The 24,586-nt window shown below is 42.3% G+C and overlaps 3 protein-coding genes across 5 annotated transcripts; 2 read left to right on the top strand and 1 right to left on the bottom strand.

Annotated features, from left to right (window-relative positions):
- The first annotated feature begins 40 nt into the window (after window positions 1–40).
- On the top strand, window positions 41–11,350 carry hps5 (HPS5 biogenesis of lysosomal organelles complex 2 subunit 2). 3 transcript variants are annotated; one of them, XM_041038014.1, is made up of 24 exons: window positions 41–305; window positions 1,080–1,140; window positions 1,628–1,767; window positions 2,125–2,235; window positions 2,395–2,459; window positions 2,629–2,821; window positions 2,945–3,075; window positions 3,523–3,741; window positions 3,828–3,899; window positions 4,084–4,172; window positions 4,454–4,632; window positions 5,080–5,238; window positions 5,650–5,809; window positions 7,077–7,194; window positions 7,511–7,657; window positions 7,840–7,908; window positions 8,037–8,614; window positions 8,900–9,020; window positions 9,106–9,255; window positions 9,341–9,460; window positions 9,668–9,781; window positions 9,899–10,005; window positions 10,104–10,395; window positions 10,881–11,350. In XM_041038014.1, exons 3-24 carry the CDS (start codon window positions 1,660–1,662, stop codon window positions 10,939–10,941), a joined length of 3,363 nt encoding a protein of 1,120 aa, XP_040893948.1. In that variant the 5' UTR covers window positions 41–305; window positions 1,080–1,140; window positions 1,628–1,659; the 3' UTR covers window positions 10,942–11,350. The 3 variants fall into 3 exon arrangements, with proteins under 3 accessions (XP_040893948.1, XP_040893947.1, XP_040893946.1); XM_041038013.1 differs by lacking the exon at window positions 1,080–1,140 and having other exon boundaries at window positions 1,638–1,767; XM_041038012.1 differs by lacking the exon at window positions 1,080–1,140.
- A 1,480-nt stretch (window positions 11,351–12,830) lies between these two features.
- epx (eosinophil peroxidase) lies at window positions 12,831–20,093 on the top strand (the record flags this gene model as incomplete). The annotated part of the gene is made up of 17 exons (XM_041038029.1): window positions 12,831–12,939; window positions 13,029–13,119; window positions 13,196–13,371; window positions 13,821–13,953; window positions 14,058–14,187; window positions 14,274–14,480; window positions 14,773–15,139; window positions 15,214–15,374; window positions 15,458–15,716; window positions 15,810–15,980; window positions 16,524–16,761; window positions 16,860–17,071; window positions 17,163–17,327; window positions 18,000–18,083; window positions 18,246–18,342; window positions 18,659–18,737; window positions 19,956–20,093. Coding segments are annotated over 16 exons (2,658 nt in total), but the record flags the coding sequence as incomplete, so codon positions are not given.
- rab3il1 (RAB3A interacting protein (rabin3)-like 1) lies at window positions 18,901–24,586 on the bottom strand. The gene is made up of 11 exons (XM_041038066.1): window positions 24,418–24,586; window positions 24,199–24,294; window positions 23,808–23,885; window positions 23,338–23,574; window positions 22,989–23,108; window positions 21,968–22,096; window positions 21,753–21,865; window positions 21,558–21,581; window positions 21,081–21,180; window positions 20,924–20,990; window positions 18,901–20,801 (listed from the first exon to the last, which is right to left on the bottom strand). Exons 3-11 carry the CDS (start codon window positions 23,871–23,873, stop codon window positions 20,716–20,718), a joined length of 942 nt encoding a protein of 313 aa, XP_040894000.1. The 5' UTR covers window positions 23,874–23,885; window positions 24,199–24,294; window positions 24,418–24,586; the 3' UTR covers window positions 18,901–20,715.

The raw sequence follows: 24,586 nt of genomic DNA, 5'->3' as shown, positions 1-24,586 counted from the left end.
TGGGATTGGTTTTATGCCCTCGGTACTTAAGGTACCTGCTTCGGATAATACTTAGAGATGGTTTCAGTTTTCTTCATGACAAACCTGAGCATCCAGCGCGGCCGGCGGGGAAACCGACGCGCTGCTTTCAGGAAGTGTCCTCACATCAGCTGAGCGGAGCTCTGACAGGTCGGCTGGCTACCGTCAGGGTGGCGTGAGAGCGACCGCTGACTTGCTCCGAGACATTCAACAAAACCGGGGATGCAAGGCGGAGGTTTGGTGTGGATTTGTAGGTGCTAATGCTGGAGTGTCACTCCGAGCACCAGGTGAGTTTATGGCGAGTGAATGGCAACATCGCCGTCTGAGCTAGCACGTCTGCTAACTTATTGCAAATATAACGACAATGGGGCGAGATGGCGAACTGAACTGAGTCTGAGGTTTTATCCTAACTTCTGTACGCGTTTAGACATTTTGAACATAGTCATGCTGTGCTCATAATTTATTTGACTTTAGGCTTTGGGCGTCCTGGTAATTTTGACAGAAACGTTAGCATCAGTGTCAGCAGACGGGTCTCGTGATGCCATGAATCGGCCGATCTGATTGCCCCCTCATGGTTGGTCCTGATAGCTTTGCCGAAACACAAACGCCGTGTAGTAACCATACAGTACTAACAAGCTAAACCGTAACCAACCGTCCAGCTAACCGATTGAGTCGCTGCTGTTAACTAGCTGCATAAAAGTGAACGAATGATGGTTGTTGACGGTTGTTGCCGTTATCGTGAGAACGGCAGGGTAACGCTTAATTAGAATTATGTTAACGTTAAACCAGTGTCCTCTAAACTATATTAATACTGCCCAAATGCTGCCTGTTGGTTAGACATGGGAGGCACTGGTACTTTCCTCGGGTATTTCCATTTCATGCCGTTATTTATTTATGAGCCGCACCAATTCTGAGGGACGTGTTTTACATTCAGATCCTCAAATATGAGGATTTGATTCTTCCCTTTATCACACATGGCATTAAACATATGTGGTGGTGCACCTGAGGTCATTTTTGTGCATTGACTATGTAAAGTAATCTGAAATGCATTCTTGTTACAGTAGAGTGATAAATAGAAGGTCAGAGGTCAGCGCTGACTGTCACTTCTCACCTTCTTCTGAGGTACTTGTGCCAAATACTTTATTGCTAAGAAGCATTTGTGTTCCAGCATTTGGTTTTAAAAGTTTTTGCTGGTGTTCACACTGAAGTACCTACAGTATATGGTTACTCAATATGTTCTGCAGCTTTAGTTTTGGTTCGGTTTCCTTGTAATTTCATATAAAACCACAAGTAAATTGAAGTCGAACTAAAGTGTGTTGTGCTGTTTTGAGCTGCTGTTTCTGTCCTGTGATGGTAATAACTAATGATAACTAATAAATCAGTAAGCATTGTTAATTTAAAACACAAGGGAGGTTTGTTTAACACCCACATATTTTTACATAAGTTAAAGTCTGATGAGGAGGTTTAAACCAGACTGGAGACTGCGTAAGTGGAGTCATGACTGGTCAGTTTACTAAAAGCCATGTGATGCCACACGGCTGAGAGCTGTGGTATGCAAGAAAGCAGGGTCGTGACTCTTGAAGTCACTCACATTTACTGACTCTTTCAGTCTCTCTCAGTTGTGGAGGATCTCCAGTGAAGATGTCTCTGATACCTGTTGTGCCTGACGGCCACAGTCATGTACTGGCAGAGTTTGACTGCCTCGATCCACTTCTGTCTGCACTACGTTTGGACTCCGGCAGGATCAAGGTAGGTTTCACCATCACGTGTCTGAATCAATCTTAAAATGAAGTCACGCTTAGACAATTTATAGCAGCTTCTTATTTAATGTCTCTATAGTAGTGCAGAGTGAGAAACTGAATCAGTGACTGAATCACCCTTACTTTAAACATACCTTGTGCTTGCCAAATGTAGATTAAAAATCCAACATCTACATTGGGCTGCAAAAGCAGGGAAATGTCTGCCTTAACAGCACTTAAAACACAAGCTCACAAAAAAAACACAAATTACAACATGTTATCATAAAAACATATATGTCCATCTAACAATGTATCTGCATGAACAGATGAGTCGGCTTCTTCTAAATGTGATCCTGTTGTGTTACAGTGTACATGTTTGGCAGTGTCGAGGAAGTGGCTGGCTCTGGGAACATCAGCAGGGGGGTTGCACCTGATTCAAAGGGAGGGATGGAAACAAAGGATCATCCTCACTCACAAGGTAACGTGTGACTGAGTACCTACTGTGCACAAATACAGAGCTGGTTGTTGTTCTGCTGTTAACTAATACAGCTGCACATTATAAGGGGTGCAGTGTTTGTATGTGTAAGTTTCTCTTAATTTCTTGTTAATTCCCCATCCACTGTGTTTTTTTTTTCAGGAGGGATCTATTGCTCAGGTGGCGTGTTGCCCTCATGATGAGGATTTTATTGCTGTTGCAACAAGGTTGGAGTCTGTCCATGGAGTAAAAAAATGTGCCATACACGTCTGCCCTCAAACAGAATCACTCTTTATTTCATGTTAACTTCCTCTTTTTCCCTCACATAACACGTCTCTCTGTTAGTTGTGTTGCCTGTATTGTTCACAGTGTTTGCTGTGTTTGTCTTTGGTCCAGTCAGGGTCTGGTGGTCGTGTGGGAGCTGCAGGTTGAGCGGCGGGGTCGTCCAGAGAGAGTCAGTGTGTCCTGGGAGCACAGAGGTCACGCCATAACTGCGCTCTGCTGGGACACAAACACACTCAGAGTTTTTGTTGGGGACTCGGGAGGCAAGGTGTCCGTTCTGCGTGCAGGATCCTCCAAGCTGGGCAAGGTATTGTCTGCTGAATAACAGAGAAAGATGTCAGTTTCCTCATTGTATGATATTTCACATTTCATGTCATATGATATTTCATGATTCATATCAAAGCCCTGTTATTGTTTTCTTTATGTCCAGGGGTCAGCGTTCGTTATCTTCCCTGTTCAGACCGTCACCACTGTCGACTCCAGAGTGGTTCAGCTTGGGTACCAAGATGGCCGCCTGCTTGTGTCCTCCCTAAGCCGCTGCTACCTCTGTGACACAGAGAGGTGAGTAACAATATGTCTGCATTTGTCTTGTGTCTCCAATAGTCTGTCTTTCGGAACAGAGACTCAGAGGACCCATGTTAATGCCCTGAAATAGGGAAATATTGTCCTCAGCAAGACAGTGAATCCGTATTCCTTTGGTAGACACACTGGTTTTGTGTTATTTTATTAAGGATTCTTCACTAATATTTAAAGCACTGATCTTGAAATGTATATTTTCATAATCAGAAGCTATGATTGATATGTCTGGTTGTTTAAGATACTGATTCTCTGTATCATTAAACTTTGTGACCCTGCATATAATAAGCAGGTAGACAGGGCTCATGAAAGTAACATTTATTTGCTTTCTTTTTTTAACCATTTCTTTAAAATTATAATGCATGTAAACATATATTGGTTTAGGTAATTAATGAATGAAGAAAACTGTAATTAAATTTTACCTGTCCTCAGGGAGAAGTTCTGGCGTGTTGGAAACAAGGAGCGTGATGGGGAGTACGGAGCTTGTTTTTTCCCTCAGAACAAGGGATTATTAGTTGGTCAGCCACCCCTGCTGTATTGTGCCCGGCCAGGGTCTCGAATATGGGAGGCCAATTTTAATGGCGAGGTTGTGAGCACCCATCAGTTCAAACAGCCACTGGGCTGTCCTCCTCTACCTCTCATCACTTACAGGTATTGATTATTCCTTCTTTTATGCTGTATTATGCTTTGTTAAAGGTCAGACTCCTAATTTGTCCTTTCTTCCTTGTTACCTATAGAAATGAGCCACATTACAACCCAGTCCAGAGGAACCCCCAGTCAATTGCCTTCCCTAAACTTCTTTATCTGGGGTAAAGTAACATGTCCATATATTTTATCATCACCCTTGTTTGACTTGTCAGTCATTCTTGTTAATCATATCTATATTGCTGAAAACAAGGCTGAAATATGTAAATTACTTCAGACATCATTTTAGAAAATAACAGCAGAAAAGCCTGTCACCTAACAATCTGTACACTTCATTTATTTGTTTAGAGATCAGAACCTGCTGACCTGGACTGATTCAGCCATTTATGTCTTCACACCTCAGAATGGACAAGTGCTTCTGTGGACTGAAGTCAAAGGTGTGTTTGCTGCTTTGTCTCAAAAAATCAAAACTGAAATAACTGAACACTGAAAACATTTTGTTCAGAAACACACTCTTTAATGCTATACCCCCACAAAAAGTTGGTCTTTACGTTGTCCTGCTGACCCCATGTAATATGTGTCAGTACACTGTATATAGTCCTTGTATAATTACTAAGGACTGATCGAATGATCATTTCAGCAATGACTGTACGCGTGCCTTTTGTTCCCATGTTTTTTTTCTGTAAGTTAATCCAAACCTCTTGTTCTGGTTTTGTAGACTTGGTTGATATCGCAGTCTACCGCAGCGAACTCTTTTGTCTCCATGGCAGCGGACGTCTGTCCCACCTCTCCCTGTTATCTGCAGAGCGCTGTGTTGAGCGTCTGCTGCGCAGGGAGTCCTGGCCTCTGTCTGCTGCTGTCTGCTGTATGTTTCAGCACACAATCACCACCAGCAGGGTAAGGTGGCTGTTACTGCTATGCTAGCTGGCCTCGTCTCTGTGTACAGAGTAGCCTAGATTCCAGTCTTATCTGGGATAAGCCGTTTATTTGGATTCTTGACTTTCTGTGTTGCTGAGGACAAAGCACAGATTATACCTGTTCACCTGGGGCATCTCACCTTCAGTGGGCTAACACATGATTACTGCTATTGACTAAAATATAGTATTATGCTTTTAATACATAGGCAAGGCATTATCTCCAAGGCTGACATTATAATTTCCTTAACAAAGGACGTAAATAACCTGACTTTACAGGCCATAGCTGTTTGTATTAAAAGTATCAAAATGTATTGTAAACCTCAGTGAGTCTGGGTCTATGGTGAAAGGTAAATATGAAAAGTTCATCACCCCTGTTGAAGTTGCGTTTTAGTGGATTGATAAAGTGACGACTAAACTTTTACTTCAGGCCAGAAAATGCATTCCCATCGACCGCGTTGAACATCTCAAGTCCCAGCTCAGCTCCACCACACACCTGGAGCTTATTGGCCAGCTGGAGGAAGTCATCGCTAAACTAGAGCCTCTGGACTCCGCCTCCAGCAGCCGCAGAAGCAGCATCTCCTCACATGTGAGTTAAACTTTAACTTTCTGCCAAAGATGTGTGTACAGTACAAACTGTGTGCTACATAATGGCAAGCATCACAGCTGTAAATGATTAGCACCTCACTTCCATTTAATTGACCCACTGAATCATGTTGCTATGGATACCGGTCAGTTAATGAAAGGCAAGTGTCTCTGTGTCACTACATTAACTTGGCTGTTAGGTGGGGATTTGCAGGCTTCAGCAGGAAGGAAATGAATTTGCGTGTATAAAGTCAGCTAATATTAGTCAGTTAAATAAGCAGAGTGCTGTTGTGAACAGGAACATCCATTCCATATCTTTTTACTTCCATGATTGTAACTGCAGCATGCAGCCTCTGCTAATCTGACAACACATGAAACAATGAGTGTACTGATAATCAGATATATTGTTATCCAGGAGAGCTTCAACGTTCTGGACTGTGGAATCTATCGCGTGATCAGCCGCAGAGGAAGCCAGTCAGATGAGGAGACGAGCTCCCTCATCAATCAGTCCACGTCAGAGGAGGAGAGGCTCAAAGAGTTCAGTTTTGTGCAGGAGGAAGATCAGGTGGATCAAGGTAAGAGGCAGATGTTGCTCTTCTATATGAGCTGCCACAAAAAATAAAACAGATGCTGTTAATCAAAATGACTGCTCTCTTAAAAGATACAAAGTTGTTCGTATGTATATGGTTTATTTTTCCTTTAAAGTGTTAATATAATGACTACTGCATCTACTACTACTACTACTGCTACTAATAATACTTATTAGTTATCGTAATGTAATGATTACCAGGTGGAATCAAGTTGAACAGAAAGATAATTGCCTGTACTTTATTTGTACATTAATTTATTACACGTAAAGATATCACACATAAAGAATGCAAAAATATAAGTCTTGGTTATTATAATATTTTTTTATATAAACTGACTTTCACCCAACAATTTGATAATGATAATCACAAAACACCTGTTTTGTACTATATTCCTCCTAATAAGTGCTTATTTACCTCTACTTTTTCTTTAATCTGCACACTAGTAGATGAAGAAATGCTGGAAGATTATCTGGGCTGAAAATGTAGTAAAGTTTTTCTCTGTGTCTGACTCTTTCTCGGTTTCTTTGTACCTTCTCTCTGTTTCTCTCTACATATATATATGATTTTTGTGTGTGTGTGTGTGTGTGTGTGTGTATGTGTGTGTGTGGTAGGAGCAAACTTCTACTCTGCCTCTTCTGAGTTCAATGTGAAAAGAGAGTGAAGTTATTTTCAGTTTTATATCATATATTCAATTAAAAGACCTGAATTACCAAAAAAAAAAACTTGAAGAAAAAATGACAGAAACTATTTGTATTTTGGAGCATCTCTAGCTACAGAAAGATTTATCAGTATAAAAATGTGACTGTTAATAATTTTACTCTTTGACTTTATCTCTGTTGTCGAACCTTTTGTAATACCTTTTTGTATGTTTTCTACTAAAACTGATGGGTTTTTGATTTGATTTGAACAATACGTGAAATCATATAATCAAACATGTTGCTATGCCGAACCACTGGATTTGCTGTGAGAGCTGAATGATCACTGATGACTGACATGCTTTATGAATATAATCTTCATTTTGCCCGATTGTTAATACCAAGTTTCTTGTCTGTTCCATTGTATCACGCATTTATCACCATTTTGGTTCCGTATTTTTTTGTATTGTGCAGCATTTGATTTACGTTCTCTCTGTAGTGGCGTCTGGCACCTTTGCGCCATCTGCTTGCATTTTGCACTCTTCCTGTCATCATTCCCCTCCAATACTCCATCCATCTGTGTTTTTCCTCTGGCCCTGGCCCTCGTCTTTATTCAGATCCACAGAGCGGTGAGCGTCTGGAGGCTGAGCGATCTGAGCAAGGCCTGCAGTTCCACCTTCCCCTCTCATTCCGCCCCAAACCCCCTCGCATTGCACTGCAGGCCGTCAAAGACAGGTGAGAAACAGAAGAGTGTGTCATGTCATGCAGACAAACAGCTGCAGTGTGTACTTTTTGAATTATATTTGAACACTGATGAAATTATTTTAGGGTTTGTACTTTCATTTTTTTTTTTCTTATGAAGTTGAAACTGCTACAGTAACCTGTTATTCAGGTGCAGCTGTGCTTTTAGACAGCTTACTTCCCCTTTCCATGTAGGCACATGTGGCTTTTCCTTTCTAAGCATCACATTCAGTCATTTGTCATCAGTATGGCTCTGTTCATGTGTTGTGGCTTTGTTTGTCTTTATTTAATTCAGTTTTCTTTTCCACAGTGTGTCTAGTTTTGTTAAGAAGACAACAGAGAAGATCAACACCCTGCAGATGAACTCTGAACTCTGGCAGAGGCCTGAATTCAGAGAGGGCGGACAGTCCGAAATGTCGGTCACCACAGCTCCATACTCAGAAGAAATGGAAAACGAGTAAGTACAGAGAACGGATTTGTCTATATGTTGTTACAATTATAAAAGAAGTTAGTCCACAGGTCATTTCTTCTTTTTATTGACTTTAGGCCACATTTTTAGCTAATGATCTTTCACTTTGTAGCGATTAGACAATTGAAAGTAAATCAGAGAAAACCAGTGAGTTATATTTGTTGTCACAGAGTTTACGATGAAGTGCCGAACACAGAGGCTGACATGCAGGAACTTCGATCAGCAACAGAACGAACTATGTAAGTGCTGCTCACTGTTGTGGTAGAATCCCCACAGCTGGATTTCACAACCTTTTTTCCCAGTTTTTCTTAGAAACTGAACCCCTATTCTGTTTTTTCTAATGTTACAAATAATTTCCCAACATCAGATCCCAGATCCAAGATCCTTTGGTGCTTCTAGATCCAGCTTGCCTGAGAGAAACTCTGCTGGAGTGGCTGCCGGTGCTGGAGCGAATACTCGGACCTGCAGAGCTCAGGCCAGCTGCTGTCAGTGATTCAAACGTAGATGGACCAGTAGAGGAGAGACTCGAGATGCATTATCTGAGCTCCTGCTCAGAGCAGCTAGAGGACTCTTCCTGCTCATCAGGAGAAGCAGCAGAAGGTGAGGAGGCGAAAGATGAGTCCTATGAAGTCGGAGAACAAGAGCACCAGTGTAACTCCACAGAGAAGGTGTCTGATGTTTCAAATGGGAGCAATCCAGAGCCTGTGCGAGTGGTGTCCCCCAAACCTGTACCACCAGATATCCTGGCTAATCTCACCCAGCTGGCCACATTATACACAGAGCTGAGCTGCTTCAGAAACCAGGAGAATGGACAAGCATTGAAGTGCACAACTTTCCTGCGGCGTTACTTCTTTCTGCTGGATCAAGAGCGTGTTAGAAGAATGTGTCTGCTGTGTTACCAGGAGCAGCCAGAGGTGCAGGGCTCCTTCACTGATGCAATGCTAGGTCAGAAGCTTCTCTTTCAAATGCTTGACCATAATATACCAACTCTGCTTCAGTCGTTTTTCTTTTTGTATTTCATTTACAGCTTTCACATTTCACAAATACAAAAAAAGTATATAAAACTGAAGCTCTGTGATTCTGAATGTGAACTGGTACAGAGATTTCAAAGTTAGGTCACGTTTCCTCTGAGTAGTTAAGGAAACGTCCAAAAAAAAAAAAAAAAACGTTAAATGTTTCAGAAATAAATCAGTGCAGTTGTTGTATTTTAATGATGATCTTTCTCCATAGATTTCACTCAGTCCAGTAAGGTGGTGGAGGTTATTCAGAGAGGTGATTTACTGAGATCTCTGCGCAGTCTGCGAGAGCTGCGGCCCTGGAGCACACCTCTTCTCCTCGCTCACTTACACAGGTCAGAACCTGTATTTCTCTCATGTACACATAATGTTTAGGTTATGATAGACCTTGTGAGTTGAACACACTCTGTTATTACCCAGGCTATATGAGAAGCATGGGGAGGCAGCTGTACGCTCATTTTCCCAGTTCTATCCTACAATAACTCCTGCTGATGTAATGACCATGGCTCAACAAAGCCATTTCCTGGCCTACCTGGATAATCTGGTCCAATCACGAACTGAGGAGCACAGGTAGATTTCGATTTATCATTTTGTCAACAAAAAGGGACATTGCATTGTTTTTGGTGTCAAATCTTACATTCATTTCTTTCTCTAGGCTGTCATTTTTGCAGTCCCTTCTTGAACCAGAATCACTGAGACAGGACTGGCTGGAGTTGGCACTTACCCACGATGCTCCTCAGCGCTGTGACACCCTAACCCCAGATGGACAGCCCAGGTCTGGTTCCGTTAATGTGTGAAAAATGCGAAATAACATCTCTGTTGCTTTAAATATCAGTGCAACTGGCGTATAGAGGCGTGGAAACTATATAAATAATGTTTTATTTACCTAAACTTTACTCAAAGACCTGATAAGTTGAAGATACTGAAGTGAAAGTAAAGTAAGAACAATTGTAACTGTGAAGCCATGTGACCTCTGCTGCAGGTGGCATTCGCATTGTTTCAGCTGGGGTTACGGACGCCTCCTGTCTCTGCTGATTCGTCTTCCTGCAGACCTGTCCTCCAAGCAGAAGATGGCAGAGATGTGCCGCAGTCACGGGTACCTCTAATATTCTTTGTCAATAAATAACAAGTCATCTTTTGTTATTGATGGCAGTGTTTGGTGGTGAGTTTTAAGTGTCATATAAAAACTTTCATATACTGTGCACATGTGCAGGTACTGGACGGGCTACCTCTACCTCTGCTGTGAGCTGCAGCGTCGCACAGAGGCGTTCTCCACCATCTGTCAGCTGGGTGACATCAGCCTGCTGGAGGAACCTGAAGGTAAAGCTGTTTTTTTTTTTTATATTTTCCTTTGGACTGTAACAAAGGAAGAAAAAGCACCATCACAGAATCTGGACTCTCTCTCTGTTGTTTTCCAGGTGTTGAGCCCCAGACGTTGGATGAGTGGAAGCTCTTGTTCCAGTTGTCTCAGAAGTGCAGCAGTGTGGTGGAGTCTGAGCAGGTCGCAGGTGTGAACGGGAGCAGCTGGTCCAACGGTTCAGAAGACTGCGGAGGAAAGATCAGCGTGGAGAACCTGACCCTGATGCTGGCTCGGACGGTCGGACCCGACCAAGCTCTGGCTGTCCTGGAGGAGTGTGGGGTGCAGCTGGTCCTTTCCCCTCACTCCAAACTGGTCTGTGAACTCCTGAGAGTCACAGAGAAGAGGCAGAGGTGAGTCAGGGTGCTGGTTACCAAACTATCAAAATTTTACAAACCTATAAGAAAAGGAAGCAGTTCTAATATTTCTATCAGACATGTTTTTAAATGCAAACTACAATAAAAAATAAACCAAACATAAATGCATAAATCTCTATGAGGCATTCTTGATTCTCAGGATTTTCTGACATAGTTTAGTTCTATTTATCTTTCCGAGCCTAGAAATGATTAATAGCAGCAGTTTTATGATACACTTATACAGTCAGCATCAATACAGATGACACAGGTGAAACCGTGTGTCAGGAGAGGTCAGGAAGCTTACAGTTTACATTTACAGTGGGCCTTCCCCCCAAATTTAGAATAAAATAACATAACACTAATATTGAAGGAAGAATAACATGTTTGCACAGGCCCAAAAAATTAAAGAGAGTCTGTGAAATGAATGAGTAGACTTTGTCTTGCAGACCCTAAAGCACTGTTTTTTTGTGATTTCATTTCAGGGCGATGATCCAGACGATGCTCGAGCGCTGCGATCGGTTCCTGTGGTCTCAGCATGCCTAACTCCAGATCAGCGCTGTGTGGACAGCAGCTTCTCTAAGCCAAACAAGATGACTAACACTGTATGTACTGCAAGTCTCCCCACTATCTGCTGCTGAAGCTGTGGCTTAATTTATGCACTGTTATATTTGTCAAAGAAGCAGTATTATCTTTTTAACTTTAACTTTTTTTTGCACGGATCTTTATAGTATTATCCTCCTCATTCCTTTTATTGCCAACTGTATCAATATTCAGGTCTATGTACAGGGTATGATCACATTACACATCAATTCTTTTAATGATGCGGGTTTAGCATTCACAGATACACAAATATTTTGTGTCGTCGCAGGACAAAATATTTGTGAACTGTCAGAAATAACAAGAAAATGTTCTAACCAGGCAATATTAGGTGAATAAAACTGCCTCTTTGAAACATCATGTTATTTTTATTGTTCTTTTTTGTGTTAATTTATTTATTTTTAACAAAGGTTTTGGTCAGCACAGTCATGTCAGACAGTCAGCCCTGTTGTTCTTAAATGTGAATATTTCTACCCCAATGTCCATGACAAAAGCAGCATGGATAAGTTCACATGAAGAGTGGCTGTAACCAACATGAGCTATTCATTAATCAACATTTCAAGTTCAGCATTGTGGAGCTGCTTCTCTACATTTATGTGTTTGTTTTTGCAGATTGGAAGCTTTAAAAAATGATTTTGCTGAGGTATGAACTCATAAGCCTTGAAACTATTAGGGTTAGGTAGTGGAAATACACTTTTTTTGTGATTTGATAAAAGGGTGAAATGACCTTTTTTAAAATATGTCTTATTTTGAGTGTCTGATTTTCTTCAGTGAGACATTTTTGAGAACAAAAGATTTCTACATTTCAAATCTTGGACATCAACCACAGCAGAAGATGGGCAATGTGGGTCAGCAGAGATAATATTAATAACAACCTAATGAAATGGGACTGATGACTCATTTGATGGTATCACACACCTGGAGCATCAAAGGGAAGAGAGTGGGCAGAGGGAAATCCTGGTGCTTCACATCTGAGTTTTAAAGGCTCGCACAGGACACAGCCACGATTCATGTCCTCCACAGTGCTTTAACTGAGACTTTTTGTCTGATCCTTTCTTACTTTCAACCTCATTCCAGGTTCTTCATCATTTCCCAGAATCCTCGCCCACCTGTCCGTGTTTCTGGCAGAGGGGCGATCAGATTGAACTAACACGAGGCAAAGACACATATACTAAAAATGATGCCCAAAAAACTGAACTTAATGTGTCATTGTGAAAACTTCTTTGGCTGTTTAAAAATAATAAAGTAGCCTTTATTAGTCTTTTTAGTCTGCTCCCACTGTGGCAAGCTGAGTGGACATTCAATATTTCAACCACCTGAATCTGGTCAGTGTCCACTGATACATTCCCGGTGCTCTGGAGAAGTTTGACAGATTGGCAGAAGTGTTTAATTTATTTGAAATGATCCAAACATGACAGAGGGTTTTCATCATGGGCGACAGAGGACAGAGGTAAATTTGATTTGAAAGGTTATTGGGTCGAGGCAGAGAGTCCAGTGTTTGATGTTGAGTTCCTGTCACCAGAAGGACAGATAAGGGGATTCTGCACATACCTGTTGGCCCTGCTGCCAGTGTATAAATGGCAACCTCGATGGTCAGAGCTGAACACACACTGATGCACACACACACACCTGTCGGCTCTCAAGATGAGTCATGGTCAGTGCAGCAGTAAGATACTATGAGCGTGGTTGGATGCACACACCTGAAGAGCATCTTTTTTGCACGGATTGAACAGTTTTAACGGTCTAGATGGACACAGCACTCATGGTAAGTTTCTGTCTTTCTTTCTTGTTTTATTTTTTTTAATTAATTTAATAGAATAAAGTACCACAGATAAGTCAGATATGTCCTTTGGTTTCAGGTGTCCCTCTTTCTGCTTGGCCTGGCTCTTGTCCTCTCCTTCCCTGAGCCTGCTTCACTAAACAGAGTATTTGAGAACACCTCAGGTAGGATATCTGTTTGATTATTACTGAAAAGAACAGGTACTGAGGAGTCTTTCTAACTGAACCTGTGTTTTGCTTTGTGGTAATATCAGAAACTGTGTATCTGGGGTCTGTATATGTGAAAGAGGCTCTTCAGAGGGCGATGGAGCTGACTGATGCTGCTTACGCTCGCACAAGTGAAAGGTAAAAAAGAAAAATGGTCATTTTACCCCATGAAGCATTGTGTTGGTGCTAAAAATGAAGCTCTTAATGTTTCCAGGGGGAAGAAGTCTCTGTCTGAAGGCGCTCTGAGACCCAGTGACCTGCTGGCTCAGTTCAAACAGACTGATGCCAGAACCAGGACTCAAATCCGGGCTGCAGAACTGCTGGACAACACAGTGGAGCTGATCAGAGAGATGGTCTACACTCATACTATGGTGCAGCCCAACCCTCATGGTACTGAACGACAGCATTACACAACATACAGAGATGGTTCTTCACCTGTATGTTAAATAGTTTTTTTCCAAGTAAAAAAAAATGTAACTCATCTTACATGTCAGGCCCTATTTACATTGGCTTCCAGTGTGTTTGAGAATACAGATTAATGCCTGTTTAATCATATTCAATGTTTTTTTTTTTGGGAGTTTATCCCATAATGTCTGCTCACGTCCTGCTCCAAACATCAAGCTTGTTCTCAGATCGACCTGCATCCAGGCTCAAAATGAAAAGGGATTATTCTGTAGGTCCTAGAAACAATCCTTTGTAAAGATGCACACAAAATGAGCGAATGATCTGATCAGCCACGCCAAGCAAGTTCAAGCACGCTGGATTTTTTTTCTTAATATTTTAGTTATTACTTGTGTTACTAGGGTTTTGTTTGTTCTGTTTGCTGTATTCTCCTAAAGAGCTGCTGAGTGAAAGAGATGTGGAAAATCTGCTGCAAGTGACAGGCTGCTCTGCTGAGCTGCAGAGACCCAGCTGTCAGACCGACTGTCTGTCTGAGCGCTACAGATCCATCACAGGAGAGTGCAACAACAGGTCAGAGCTGACTCCCCAAAAAAACACTGTGACAGAGCAGTGCTGCCTTGAATACACTTAGTTGTTTTTTTTTTTCGTAAATATGTCTGTCGTGTCCTGTTTAGGCAACGCCCCAAATGGGGCGCTGCAAACATCCCATATTCCCGTTGGCTGCCTCCAGAGTATGAGGACATGTGGGGGACGCCCAGAGGCTGGGACCCAGAGCACACCTACCATAACGTCAGCCTGCCTCCGGTAAGGGTCCTGCAGCAGCTCTCAGTCATCCTCTGTCCCGTCAGCCCGCTATGACTGCATCACTCCTCCCCCTGTTTGTTGTCCAGGTGCGGCTGGTGTCTCAAGAGGTGCTGTTCACTCGCAATGACAACATCTCTCTGGACTCCACTCTCTCTCACCTGTTGGTAGAGTGGGGTCAGTGGATAGACCACGACGTGGTGCTGACGCCTCAGAGCCCCAGTACAGCCGCCTTCAGGACTGGAGCTGACTGCACACACACCTGCAGCCGGGACACACCCTGCTTCCCCATACAGGTGCACTATCCATCAGCTGATTCTCAAAGCGCTTCAGTTTTACGTCTCTTTTCATCCTTCCCTGTGCACCTGGTGGCAAACACCAGGTACCAAGAATTTTTTTCTTAACTGATTAAAGTTCATCACTGAGGGAAAAATGAATTCCCAAGTTTATTATGGTGTCTTACAGGATAATGACAGGACTGTAAATAGCTGGGAATAAATGGTGAATAAAATGTACAACAGTGTGTCTATGTTACTATTTTGCTATGAAAAATAAATAAATGAATAATAATAACTTTCTTCCCCCCAGATTCCTCTGTCAGATCCCCGTAATGGCGTCCAGAGTTGTATGCCTTTCTTCCGCTCTGCTCCCAGCTGTGGTGAAGGAGTCCTCCCTCATCGCCACCGAGAGCAGCTCAACGCCATCACCTCCTTTGTAGATGCCAGCATGGTGTACGGCAGCTCCACCAGTCTGGCATCAGCTCTAAGAAACCACTCCTCTCCTCTGGGCTCGATGGCTCTCAACTCCCAGCATTCAGACCAGGAGCTGTCCTACATGCCCTTCCTGCCTCGCCAGCAGGCACACCTGGACCCCTGCGGCCCTCGAAACTCCACCACCTCTGGGGCATCAAACAGATCCGCGCACCCAGAGAACACCACATCTTGCTTTAAGGCTGGTGAGTAAATGCAGCAATACAGCCTTTCACTGCAGGCTTCAGCAGGGCAGCTGTTTATCACTGATGTTTCACAGGTGATTCAAGAGCCAATGAGCATCTGGGAATGATCGCGCTGCACACACTCTTTCTGAGAGAGCACAACCGGCTGGTCAAAGAGCTGCACCTGCTCAACCCTCACTGGAGCCCTGACATTTTCTATGAGGAGGCCCGCAAGATTATGGGAGCCATTCACCAGGTATCACAAACAGCTTCAGTTTGACATCCATGCACCTCTACCTGCATGAGCACTCCCAGTATTGTGGTGGCCTTCCTTTCCAGATCCTGACATGGGACCATTACCTGCCGCGTGTCCTTGGTGACAATGCCATGTCTGTTCTGATGCCTCCCTATGAGGGTTACAATCCTGAAGTGGATCCCAGCATCGCAAACGCCTTTGCAGCTGCTGCATTTCGTTTTGCCCACGTCACCGTGCAGCCTGCGGTGTCCAGGCTGGGGCCAGGATACACCAGAAACTCCCAGCATCCCCCACTGCCACTGCATCACTCACTGTTTGCCTCTTGGAGGGTTGTGCAGGAAGGTAAAGAGCAAAGCTGTAATTCACTGCACTTAAATTAATTGTGGTTTACTCAGCTGTTCTGTGTCTGTCTTTCTTCTTCTCCTGGTGTTTCAGGTGGTATTGATCCTGTGCTGCGCGGTCTGTTGTTGTCTCCAGCCAAGTTGCAGACTCCGGGTCAGATGATGGTGGAGGAGCTGACAGAGAGGCTGTTTCAGGCACAAGGAGGGATGCCTCTGGACCTCGGGGCCCTTAACCTACAGAGGGGTCGAGACCACGGCCTGCCTGGTACCAGCTTTCCTATCTGTGGCACAGCACATCGTCACATAATCATTTTATATGGAGAGTGTGGCACCTTGATTTTCACCTGACAGACGCTATTTATTTATTTCTACTATTTGTATTTTAGTAAAAAAGTAAGTATCATTGTTAGAATTACTATTAAAGAAAATTTGACATTTTGGAATGAAATGCAGCCATCATTAATGGTATTAGTTACACATGGGTCCTTTTATGTCTTTATGAAAAAAGGTTGACTGATGACTTGTGAACTATTTCCAGATGCAGGAATGTGAGTTAATTAGCACTCCAGATGCCCACCAGTCTTGTAACAGTTGTGCGGATAAACATTTCTTATCAGTTGAGGCAGAAATGTGTCTCAAAACTCAGGATTTACCCCCAGGAACTGGAAGATTGCTTGCTAAACAAACACTAAACTTAATTAAAGTTAATGTTTTATTTCAGAGATGGTATTTGTTTCAGACATAGTGGTTCCTATGTTTAATGCAGTTCCCATAAACTCCTTTTTTCTGTCTCATCTCATCTCATCAGGATACGGCTCGTGGCGAAGGTTCTGTGGCCTCTCTGTTCCAAACTCTACTTCAGAGTTGGCTGAAATTCTGGGTAACTTCACGCTGGCAAACAAGTTCCAGTTCCTGTACGGGACGCCCCACAACATTGATGTGTGGGTGGGAGCCATCTCTGAGCCCGCGCTGCCAGGTGGCCGAGTCGGACCACTTCTAGCCTGCCTGCTGGCCAGACAGTTCAGAGCGCTGAGAGATGGAGACAGGTAAAACTAAATCCTCTACTGATCATCTACTCATCTAACAACAATGAATTAACACCATGGGCGAGTAGAGAAGGTTTTATTTCTCTTTGCCCTCTGAGGTTTTGGTGGGAGAGGGAGGGAGTGTTTACCAGCACCCAGAGAAGACACCTCCATGCTGTCTCTCTGTCCCGCATCATTTGTGATAACAGCCACATCAGCCTTGTACCTGCTGACCCGTTCTCACGCACCGAGAGCCCCGAGGACATGCTGGCCTGTTCCCACCCACTCATCCCCCACCTCGACCTCAGCCCCTGGAAAGAACCAGACACAGGTGAGGAAGTTAGGACAGAGAAATATGTTGAGTGTGATATCACATTTGTGGTGGTGTTGTTTTTTTTTTTTTTAACTGACCTCTCTCCCAGATCCCACCTGTGGTCCAATACCAAGAATCCAGTCTGGCTACTCTCTGCTGTGTGACTCTGTGATTCTGTATCAGTGTCACTCAGGCTTCAAGCTGCTGGGATCTTCATCTGTCAGCTGTGATCCAAACAGCCACCAGTGGAGCCCCACACCTCCAACATGCCAAGGTACAAAGCCTAAACAAAGGCCAGGTGACACCACTTTAGTAGATTCCATGATATTTCTAAACCCCAGTGTTTTACAATGTGGTTTATGTGTCACATTTAACAAAACTGATGTTCTTCTTGAGGGTGGTGCTGAGTCAGATGTGAACCAAGACTCCAAAATGTTTATTTTTCTTAAAATTCGAGACTAAAAGTTCATTTATTTTTTTACCTTGGAAACACTTTTGACCTTGCCGTAGTTGGCAAAATGATCTTCCCACAAGGTCCATTTAGTAGCTGTTATGGAGCTTTCAACAGTATCACAATTTTCCTCAGCTGTCATGGAATTTTAGAAATTTTCACTTTTCTGAGCACTTTGAGGACTTTTTATTGGCTTAAAACTTGAGTTACAAAGTTAATTCTTGACTTTGGAAACAGTGGTCAACACAACACTTTCACCACAATTTCTATTTGAGGTCAAGAATCAACATGCAATCTCAGCTTTTAGGCCAAAATGAAGAAGTCGTTTAGAAAGCGCTGCCAGCCAGTTTTGCCAGCTTGGGGATTTTTTTTAAATCATCATCAGTTTATACGACAGTATCACAATACAGTTTAACTAAAAGCACTTTTAATGAACCACTTCCCTCTCACTGTATTGTAACTGATTTTTAACTGATTTGTTTTTGACTGACACAGATATTAATGAATGTGAAGAACAGATTTCTCCTTGTCCACAAAACCTAGAGTGTCTGAACATACCAGGTTCCTTTATTTGCTCAGGTTGGTTCAGATGCTGCTATTCTATTCTAACTTCTGTTTTAAGAAATACTATATAACAAAACTTAAGTTACATTTCTCAAAAATGTAGAACATTCACAACATATCAGAATCGGTCACTTCTGATACTGAACATTTCTTTATGTGTGTGTGTGTCTGATTCAGAGCCTTCCTCGCTGTCTGCTGTCTCTGTTGTCACTGCAGTGATAGTAGTGATCGGTGGTGTGGCCGTGCTGGTGATGATCATGATCTGTTATCGAAGGTAAGTCACTGGAGGTATTTAATGAACCAGGTTTTTTTCTATTTTATACAAATATTAAAAATAAATAATATCTTTGGGAGCATCTGTTCAGTGTGCAGGCACCTTCTTCTCTTGAAATACCAATATTATAAATACAAATTCTTTAGGTTGCCCAAATCAGAAAAGCACATATTTAATTATTATTAAAGCCATATGTAATAAGTGAATTAACAAGTCAAATTAATAGTATGGGAACTGTTCATTCATCCCTGAAAGATAATAAAACATAACAGTAGCTTTAAAGAGAAATATGAATCACTGTATGTCTTTTTTGCAGGTATTTCCCCAGTAAAGAAGAGTTGGTCACTGCTGGATGTTGTCAAGGGAAAAGTTAATCAAACATCTGTCAGAGTTTGGTCAGTTTTTATTTTCATGTTCCTCTGTGTTAAACTTATCTTCATGTCCTCAAAATATTTGCAGCTTAAACTAATTATCTGTGGACTTCTGAACCACCTTTATGTATTTAACAGTCTTTAAAGCAGTACAATATTTTGTCCTACTAATTTCACACTGAGGTTGAACGAATCAGTGTTTTACATAAATAAGCATCCCTGTTGTTGCCCTCAGTCGATAACAAGATGGTTTAATAACATATGATGTTACGCTTTGTCCTCTGACTACACAGTATGCCATCCTGACCTGCCTTACGGTGCTCATTCATTAACTACAAGTCAAACTATTTTTGTGGCCTGTTGTAATCTGTATGACCAGGCCGTGAAAACAGAATAACAAGCTCACAAAAGTCTTTTCAATCCGGAAACTAAAATCTTACTGGAATGTTTGCTCCAAAAACAGATTTTCAAACCATAAAGCCCCTCTGAACTGTGGGTGTATCAGAGCATTTTGTATTGGAGTAACCAGGCGGTTCCTGGCGATGACCTTAATCTAAAACCAGTGACGCACCCTGAGACAAACAGGTCTTGTGTCATCCAATTGTGCTGCCTTGAAATTAATTACAGTGATGAGTCATAACTCCCAAACTCCAAGTCTGAAATTCACAAATATCTGAAATCAAAGGCAAACTAATCCATTTTACTGCCAACAGATTTTATACAGACAACATCTATAAATCACATATGCTACAAACTGTGATAGGCTACAATGCCTGGTTTTTTAATGGAGTGTTTACACTGGAAGACACAGTTAATGACCAGCACACTAAGGTTAGGAACCTCAAAGCCCTAGAAAAGGCTAAGAAACAGTTATTGCACTTTCTGACACAATATTCTTCATTTTTACCTTCAAAAGACTGTTTTCTATTTAAAAAATGGTCATTAATAGTAATAAATCTTTACTACGAGGTACAACCAATTTACATTGCATAGTATGGCTATGTGCTGCATTCATGCAAAGTCATTTATGGCTTATACTGTATGTACATACTGTTCATTGCAGACGTGCAAAACTACAGTTGCAACAGTTGTGCATATTGCGATAACTTGTATTAAAGCTTGTTTATTTTCTGTTTACACTGTAAAGCTGTCACTATTGAACGTGGAGGTATAATAATTGATCCATTGTCTATATTTCTGATTATTAACACACAAGCTAATGTGAAAATGTTTTTCTTGCAGGAGGCTGCAGATGGGTCATCTGTATCTTTATACAAGGCCTCTACAACAGGTACTGCAAGAGTGCATCATCAGAGTTAGGGCCATGCTGAAACAAAGCATGATGTTTGAGCTGGTAACTGAAAGCAACTAAGAGATGCTAGTGAGAATTACATTTATGTAAAAATAAAGAAAACAAGCTGTTCTATGGAAACAATGTGGACATTGTCAATCTCACATATCTTAAATATATAGTTATCTAAGTATGTAATACTTGAGGTAAGAGACAAACTAAACTCTCTTGGCTGATTCATCCCATGCTTATCTGTCCAACAGACTAATGCCTGCAACTTGATATATAAAATCTATTAACATGAGACGACGTGTGCACTCCACCGGGGAGGTTCAGAGCTCACAAGATAAAAAACAGAAACTATTCTCTTCACTAGTGGAGAAAAATCAACAGAGGCCTGTAGTATAAGGGAAGAATATATTTTACATATCTGGGAGTAACACAATCTTTAAAATGGTGTTATTTACATTTCTCTCTACCTGTGCTGGTTCATTTTTAATTGTCTTATTGCGTATCCAAAAGTGGCACTAGAATATTTTCTGCTTCCCTTGTTGGCTGACCTCTGCTTCAGCACTGATGCTGTACAACCTCTGCTACAAAACCTGATCTAAGACCTGTTTTTTACCATAGTTTAACCCAGATTCATCTGAATAATCAAGGTCCTGGGATCACGCTTGTTCTGTCGGGTGTTTCCGTGGACTGACGGGCTCTCTAGCCCTGGTCGGTGAGGTAGAAACCTAACTTGGCCACAGTCATTTCTCTGCGGAGACGCATCACCTCCCAGAACATCTGCTCCGCTGGAGGAGGACAGGGAGACAACAAGAAGAGATACAACATGTTAGTCAGCTGAAAAAAGGAAAAACATGTTTGCAAAACAGACTCATACTACAAAAGATGGCACAGTATGATGTTAACTTACAATTGTGTCTCACCAGGCCCTGCTGGATGTAGCGGATGTAAGTAAAGAAATTGCACACTGCTGTGATCTGGAAAGGGAAAAAGAGGACAAGGCGACATGTAGCAACACTTAACAGCAGTGTATCTAGTAAAGGTTACAGAGATAAAGAGATACTTACCCGTGCTCTGCTAGAAGGAGAGATGTAATAGTAGCTCTCCTTGTCACCAAGTTTAATGCGATGTTGACAGAGCCGTGACATGCCACTTAATGCACATTTTCTACAAGCGGAGAAAGATCAGCTGTTTAAAAAAAAACATAGCTACAAGACGTGAACACAGACAGTGGCTGTTTTATCACAACAAACACTGAACATGACTTACATTTCTTAAGACATTATCAACAAGGAAGCAGAGGTATCCCAAGAGAGAACACATTCCAGGTGCAAATACGTTTTAGAAGACAGCACAAAAACAGAGGTGCACAATCAGAGAACATTAGTCACTGAAAGAGTAAAAGGTTACATTAATGTACACCCGGACACATGCAGAACGCCATCTGGGTCATTTATTTACAGGTCTGGACAGGCAGACTTCATTCTACAGTAATTGGTGTTAGTAAAAAGCTGGACAGGTTATTGGTTCTTGAGAGGACTTACGTCTCTATTGCTGCCCTAAAGCCACTGGAAGAAAAGATTTTGTAATCAGTGATATGTGCCCGTTGATTCAATCCTCAGATATATGGTAAGATAGTGAAAAGCCTAGGATTTTCAGTGTTGATGTGGTAATTGACTGGCAGTGAATGGTGACAGAGTGGAGAGGATGATAGTTAATATGTAGACATGACAACTCACTTAGGGCCTCCACACTCTATAGCTGAGGCTTTAACCACTGGCAACGCTGACATGGCGACAGGCTCGATAGTCAGAGAGTTGTTTTCCACTGCGCTCTGCACCAGTTGGGACAACTGTGGAGAGACCAAATCAATAATGTTAACGTAACTTCAAACACAGAAATATGACAAATGCAGTGACATAATGTTCTTGCCAAGAAGCAGTGAGATTGTGACCTCAGATCTTGTGAAGGAGAGACAAGGCCCGATGTCTTCTCTGTAGATACGACTCAGGAAGGCGGTGGAGCGGTCTAGACTTGGATGTTCCCTCCACATCAAAAATTCTGCGTACAGAACTGAGTCCATCTGCAAACAGAAAACAATCTATCACTCGGTCAGTAAATATACTACCTGTCTAATGTGTCGATTGCATGCAGCTGCAAAACATCACAGAAACTTCTAACAGACAAGATCGCGTCATGTTTTAAAAAGATAAGTCTGCGGCCATGCTAGCAGCTAAGTGAGGCTCTGTGCTTTGACACAGCTTTGAGCTAAATGCTAATATGTTTGTCATCATAAACATATTAGCTAAATGGTAATATGTTTGTGATGACAATCAGCTTCAATACAACTGAAGCTGATGGGAAAATCAGTAATTTGACAGGTACTTGGTAACAATTTAGAGTATTGGACAAACTGAGTTACTACAATTTACTGGGGAAAAAAAGGTCAGAAAACCCATAAGTATTCACCTTCTGGGCACCAATGGACATGTAAATGGACAGTAATGGTTAGTAATATGCCTCTCATTCACACAGTGATGGTGTCTTGCTCAAGGACATTTCAACACGTGGACAACAGAAGCCAGGGATAAAACTGCCTACAGTTAGTGGACGACCCATTCCTGAGCCACAGGGTGGTATGTGCACCAAATTGTATTGCTATTCCAAAGTGGTGGACCAACAAACTGACACTGCCATCCCCAGAGCAATGGGGCATGTCAAAAATATATGATATAGAGAGCTGAGTCAATTATTTAGTTAGCAAAAGAGGGATTGAAAAAAAATTTTGAAACAAGCAAGACAGGAGCAACACTTGCTTTATGTGTTTCTGCCCAAAAGCTTTGAGAATGTTGCTCTCAAATGAAGACTGAGACACAGTGTATTACTGTCACCGTCTAAATGCACATAATTGCAGTAAACAGATCCAGCAGCTAAAGTTAATACCCCATGAAGCCTGGTCAAAGGGGTGCAGTTACCTGTCTGCTGTCAATGCCTAGCCCCTCTCCCCGCTCCTGCCAATAAGAGCCATAGGCCACATTGACAGACTGTCCAGGAACCAGGCAGAGAATCAGAGAAAGGAGAGCAGGAACAGCAGACTGAGAGAGGAAGAGACAACAGAGACAGACAGCAAGAGCAAATCAGGCAAAGGTTAGTAGTGAGAGAAAGGAAACATCAAAAAGCAACAAGAACTCGGTTCAAGGTAAGAGATAAGGAGAACTGGAAACAGGAATAAGTGATAGGAAAAGAGAATGCACAAGTCCAAAGATGCAGACACATATTTTCAGGAGAAGAGAGACAAATGTACAAATTTATCATTCAGGTTACCTCTCGATCCTCTTTGGCCGCAGGCTGGATGGAAACTGAGGAAGGTTGTGGTTTTCCAGGTGAGGATAGAAAGGCACCGCTCGCGCTCTTGTTGCGGGTGTGGCCCCCAGCATGTTTGTATGCTCCCCTGGTTCCCGAAGGCTGGAGCTGTGGGTGCAGCTGGCGGTTTGGTGAGGATGGTGTGGACGTCAACACCAGAGTCTTGAGCGCCGTCACCTCTGCTTGCAGAACGTCAATCTGGGAGCCAGACAAGTGGAGACAATAAATTGAAAAAATGACTAAATGTCCTTTTATTGTTGATAAAATATATCTAAAAAAAACTACTTAGAATAGCAGGCTATTTTAAGACAAATCAGAGATGGATACAAGAATAGTTTTTGAGCAATTTTATTAGGACAACAGGTCAAATCATAAGACATCTTGTGAATTTTAACTGGAGTACAAAAACACAGAGAGACAACTCCACACACCTTCCCCTGAGCCTCCTTCAGTTGCTTCTCTGCTGCTGCTTGTTTGACATTTGCATCACGCACCATTTTGTGAGCTTCCTGTTGTGAAGTATATTACATTGACAGAGGGTTAAAACACTGCAAGCTGAAAAAGACTGTTGTCTGTCTATAATAGTGGTGGACAGAAACATGACTCCAAATGAATGATAATGTTCCTTTGTGTCTGTAAACAGCTTGTTTTTGGTCCCCCAAAGTAATGCAGGTTAAAAAAACTAAAACACTAGTGTTAAACTTGGAACCTGGAAATATTAGGACTTATGCAGCATCACAGCAAGACTTGCCTCATCATCAGGTCTTGAGGCGCGTGTCAAAATTACAGTTCACTCAGCAGAGAGCAGTGATTACTGCTTACCTCAAACAGACTGGCTGTCAGCTCCTCCAGCTCCTGCTCCAGCTGATCCCTGACCTGCGACAGACGCTCACACTCTTTGTCTTTAAGTTTCAGTTCCTGAAATGTGTACGAGAAAATGCAACAATCAGATTCAACAAGGAAGAAAATTTGCATTGTCAACTATTTTTTTAGGTCACACTATGCTATGTGTGTCTGTTAGAATTAAGTAGGTTACAACACCCTCTTTGCAGCGTCCAGCTGTTCCCTAAGGATCTCCGAGCCCTTTTCTCTGATTTCCAGTGAGGAGCTGCGGAGCCGGGAGAGATCGCCATGTTCTCTGCTTGAGGTGGGCCCAGCCGGGCCGCCACCCTCCACTCTGGACTCTGGCTCTGGATCCAGATCTACCAAC

The sequence above is a fragment of the Toxotes jaculatrix genome, chromosome 5 (genome assembly GCF_017976425.1).
Source record: "Toxotes jaculatrix isolate fToxJac2 chromosome 5, fToxJac2.pri, whole genome shotgun sequence".
In the NCBI taxonomy this organism is placed as follows: domain Eukaryota; kingdom Metazoa; phylum Chordata; class Actinopteri; family Toxotidae; genus Toxotes; species Toxotes jaculatrix.
This window is presented reverse-complemented; position numbering and strand designations above follow the sequence as displayed.

Excerpts from the sequence above, each read along its gene's own strand:
- hps5 (XM_041038013.1), top strand. The coding sequence starts at position 1,660 with ATGTCTCTGATACCTGTTGTGCCTGACGGCCACAGTCATGTACTGGCA. Across the intron at positions 1,768-2,124 it reads TGGACTCCGGCAGGATCAAG|TGTACATGTTTGGCAGTGTC; the intron begins GTAGGTTTCACC and ends GTTGTGTTACAG. Across the intron at positions 5,239-5,649 it reads GAAGCAGCATCTCCTCACAT|GAGAGCTTCAACGTTCTGGA; the intron begins GTGAGTTAAACT and ends ATTGTTATCCAG.
- rab3il1 (XM_041038066.1), bottom strand. The coding sequence starts at position 23,873 with ATGGTGCGTGATGCAAATGTCAAACAAGCAGCAGCAGAGAAGCAACTG. Across the intron at positions 21,866-21,967 it reads TCTCCTTCACAAGATCTGAG|TTGTCCCAACTGGTGCAGAG; the intron begins GTCACAATCTCA and ends GTCTCTCCACAG. Across the intron at positions 21,582-21,752 it reads ATAGAGTGTGGAGGCCCTAA|TGGCTTTAGGGCAGCAATAG; the intron begins GTGAGTTGTCAT and ends CTTTTCTTCCAG.